General features: G+C 36.9%; 1 protein-coding gene across 1 annotated transcript; it reads right to left on the reverse strand.

Moving 5' to 3' along the window:
* Nucleotides 1–330: 330 nt before the first annotated feature.
* LOC143586277 (uncharacterized) lies at nt 331–2911 on the reverse strand. The gene is made up of 3 exons (XM_077067855.1): nt 2732–2911; nt 1060–2061; nt 331–681 (listed from the first exon to the last, which is right to left on the reverse strand). The coding sequence occupies exons 1-3, from the start codon at nt 2909–2911 to the stop codon at nt 331–333; spliced, it is 1533 nt and encodes a 510-aa protein (XP_076923970.1).
* Between the last annotated feature and the right edge of the window lie 340 nt (nt 2912–3251).

A 3251-nucleotide genomic window follows, 5' to 3' on the forward strand; every position in this document is an offset into this window, starting at 1 on the left:
TGAATTCTGACTCGCATGATGATAATGCTACAGTAGGTTGCTTCTGAGTGCACCAACTGATAGGAGAGTTTCCAAAGTAGAATACTATTCCTGTTGTGCCTTTCCCTTCTTCAGTGTTAACTCCATAGCTACTATCACTATAACCGATTAACTTGCATCCTCTATTGCTTTGATAAGTTATACCATAATCTTTTGTTCCTTTGATATAACGAATAACTTGCTTGATTGCTTTGAGATGATGCTCCTTTGGTTCTTGCATGAAACGACTAAGCAATCCTACAGAATAACTTAAATCTGGTCTCGTGTGTATCTTAGGCATCCTATAGACTTCTACTTGGTGGGATCAACTGGTTCTCCACCTTCAACTTTTGTTAGTCTAAGTCCTGGATCCATTGGTATCTTTGTATCATTGCTCTCAAGCATTTCTGAGTCCTTGAGAATCTTGTTCACATAACCAATTTGTTTAATTGAGATATCACCCCCTGTTTGGGTGACTTCTATACCTAAGTAGTAGGCTAATAACCCCAAGTCGCTTATTTCAAATTTTCCTTCCATTTGTGATTTGAACTTATCAATTTCTTTCTTCGGTGATCTGCTGATAATCAAGTCATCAACATAAACTCCAACTATCAAATTAGAGTTTGAACTTGCCTTGATATAGACTGCTTGCTCTAACGAACACTTTTAAAATCCAAATGACTTCAGCGTGTTATATAACTTTACATTCCATGCACGTGGTGCTTTTCGTAGTCTATATAAAGCTTTTGAAAGTTTGTAAACTTTTCCTTTGTCTTGTGGTTTCACAAAGCCTTTAGTTTGAGAAACATACACTTATTCCTTCAATTCTCAATGTAAGAATGCTGATTTAACATCTAGATGGTGTACTTCCCATTTGTTATAAGCAGCTAAGGCTAAAATTAAATGTACAGTTTCTATTCATGCTACCGGGGAAAAGACTTCTTCAAAATCTATCCAATGTTGTTGTACATAACCTTTTGTTACTAAACGTGCCTTGTGTTTTATTATATTTCCACTTGCGTATCTCTTGGTCTTGAATACCCATTTCAAACCTATTGGTTTATTATCCTTGGGTAAATCGGCCAAGATCCAAGTCTGGTTCCTATTGATTGAATCTAATTCAAATTTCATAGTTTCAATCCATTTTTCATCTACTGTTGCCTCCTTATACGTTCTAGTTTCTTCTTCAACTAGTAATAATTCATTTTCATATAAAACTACTTCTGTTGCTCGAGCATATATATCTTCTAAACTATGAAATCCTAATGGTGTATGATCATAAGGTTTAGAGGAGCTTGCAGATGTTTCCGAGTTTGGTTCGTGGGTGTACGATTGTGGAGTGACTGGTAAATTTGGTGGGTAAGCAGGTGAATGAGGTTCTTCTTCGTCTTCATCATGATTGTTAACTTCAATGTGTTCAAACTGAGGTTCAGGATTATCGGGTGGAATCATTGTCGAACCATCTTCAACTATAAATTCTGTCCACTCATTTTCTTCTGGATTATTACCTCTAGCATCCTCCTTCCAATTCCAAAACTCCTTTTCTTTAAAATGTACATCCCTACTAATACAAAATCTATTTGTTCTAGGATCAAATAGTCTATAAGCTTTTGATCCTGATTCACTACCTAAATATACCATTTCATTGCTTCTATCATCCAATTTCCTTAAGTGTGGTAGTAACACTTTTGCATATGCCTTACAACCAAAAACTTTAAGATGCTTCAAATTCATCTTATCACCTTTAAGTGCTTCAAAAGGTGTGCTATTAACTAAAGTTCTGTTTGGTGTTCGGTTTAGGATGTTGACAGCATGTCTTACTGCTTCTGCCCAAAATATCTGACGCATATTACTTGCATTTAGCATACTCCTTGTAGCATATAGGATTGTTCTATTTCTTCGTTCTACCATGCCATTCTGTTGCGGGGAGTATGGTGCAGTAAGTTGTCTTACTATTCCATTTTCTTTACAGAACTTGGAGAAATCTTTGGACGTGAATTCTCCACCTCTGTCAGTTCTAAACAACTTCAATTTGGTTCCTAACTATATTTATATCATCAACTTAAATTCCTTAAACGTCTCAAACGCTTGATCTTTTGATTCGAGAAACTATACCCACATGTACCTTGTACTGTCGTCGACTAATAAGAAAATATACTTCTTTCCTAAATGAGTTGATGGAGAGATATGACCACAAAGATCTCCTGAAACTAAATCTAATGGTTTAGTTGATCTTGATTCGGCTTGCCATGGAAATGGAGATCTACTATGCTTTCCAAGTAAGCAGGCACCACAGACTTGTGAGGGAGTGTGTAATTCGAGGTACTCCGTTAACTAACTTCTTCTGTGTCATGTCTTTAATCGTGTTAAAGTTCATATGACAAAGTCGTGCGTGCCATAGCCACGCTTCATCTTGCAAATTTACTAACAGTGAGATGGGTGTACCAATAATAAAATTACTTATGTAAAGTCTATTCTTTGAATGTTCAACTTTTATGATACGTGTTTCCTTTATGTCATACAAACGTAACTAATTGTATTCCATAAAGACTTTACATCCGATTTCTGTTAGTTGCCCTAGACTCAAAATATTGCTTTTAAGACTGGGAATGTAATAAACATTGGTCACAACTCTTTGCTCCATGTTTTTACATTCCAACAGTATTCATCCCATGCCTTTTATTTCTACATATGAACCATCACCAAAACGAACATTCCCACTGATCTTCAAATCTAATTTAGTGAAATGCTCTCGCGAACCGGTCATATGGTTGCTAGCACCATTGTCGAGATACCACATGCTTTCATCAGTTAACCTATAGTTACTGGGCTTGATATCCTTTTCGTTTAAGAAAAATACTTGAGTATCCACACGGTCTTCACGGATTGCCATTAAAAGGGTCGGCTCTTCGTCCTCTTACACTAGATTGGCCTGATCTTGTGCATGATCCTTTTGAGGGAAATTTGAAGAATAATGTCCAAGTTTGCTACATTTGTAACATCTAACCTTACTCGTGTCACTAGTGAAATTCCTTCTATTTTGGTTAGAATCTTTGGATGGTCTTGAGTGGAATCTTCCCGGGATGATGATGGTGAAAACCGTCCACGGCCTAGGCCTCGTGGATTGAACCTCCTACTTCCTCGTCTTGCATTTGATTGTCCATGGCCATGATTACCATCATGCCGTGTGAACATCAACTTATCCTGATTTTCAACTGGACTACCTTTCTTTG

Source organism: Bidens hawaiensis, unplaced genomic scaffold (assembly GCF_021521415.1).
Source record: "Bidens hawaiensis isolate Kalapana, Puna unplaced genomic scaffold, B.hawaiensis_p1.1 tig00034600_1, whole genome shotgun sequence".
NCBI classification, from domain to species: Eukaryota; Viridiplantae; Streptophyta; class Magnoliopsida; order Asterales; family Asteraceae; genus Bidens; species Bidens hawaiensis.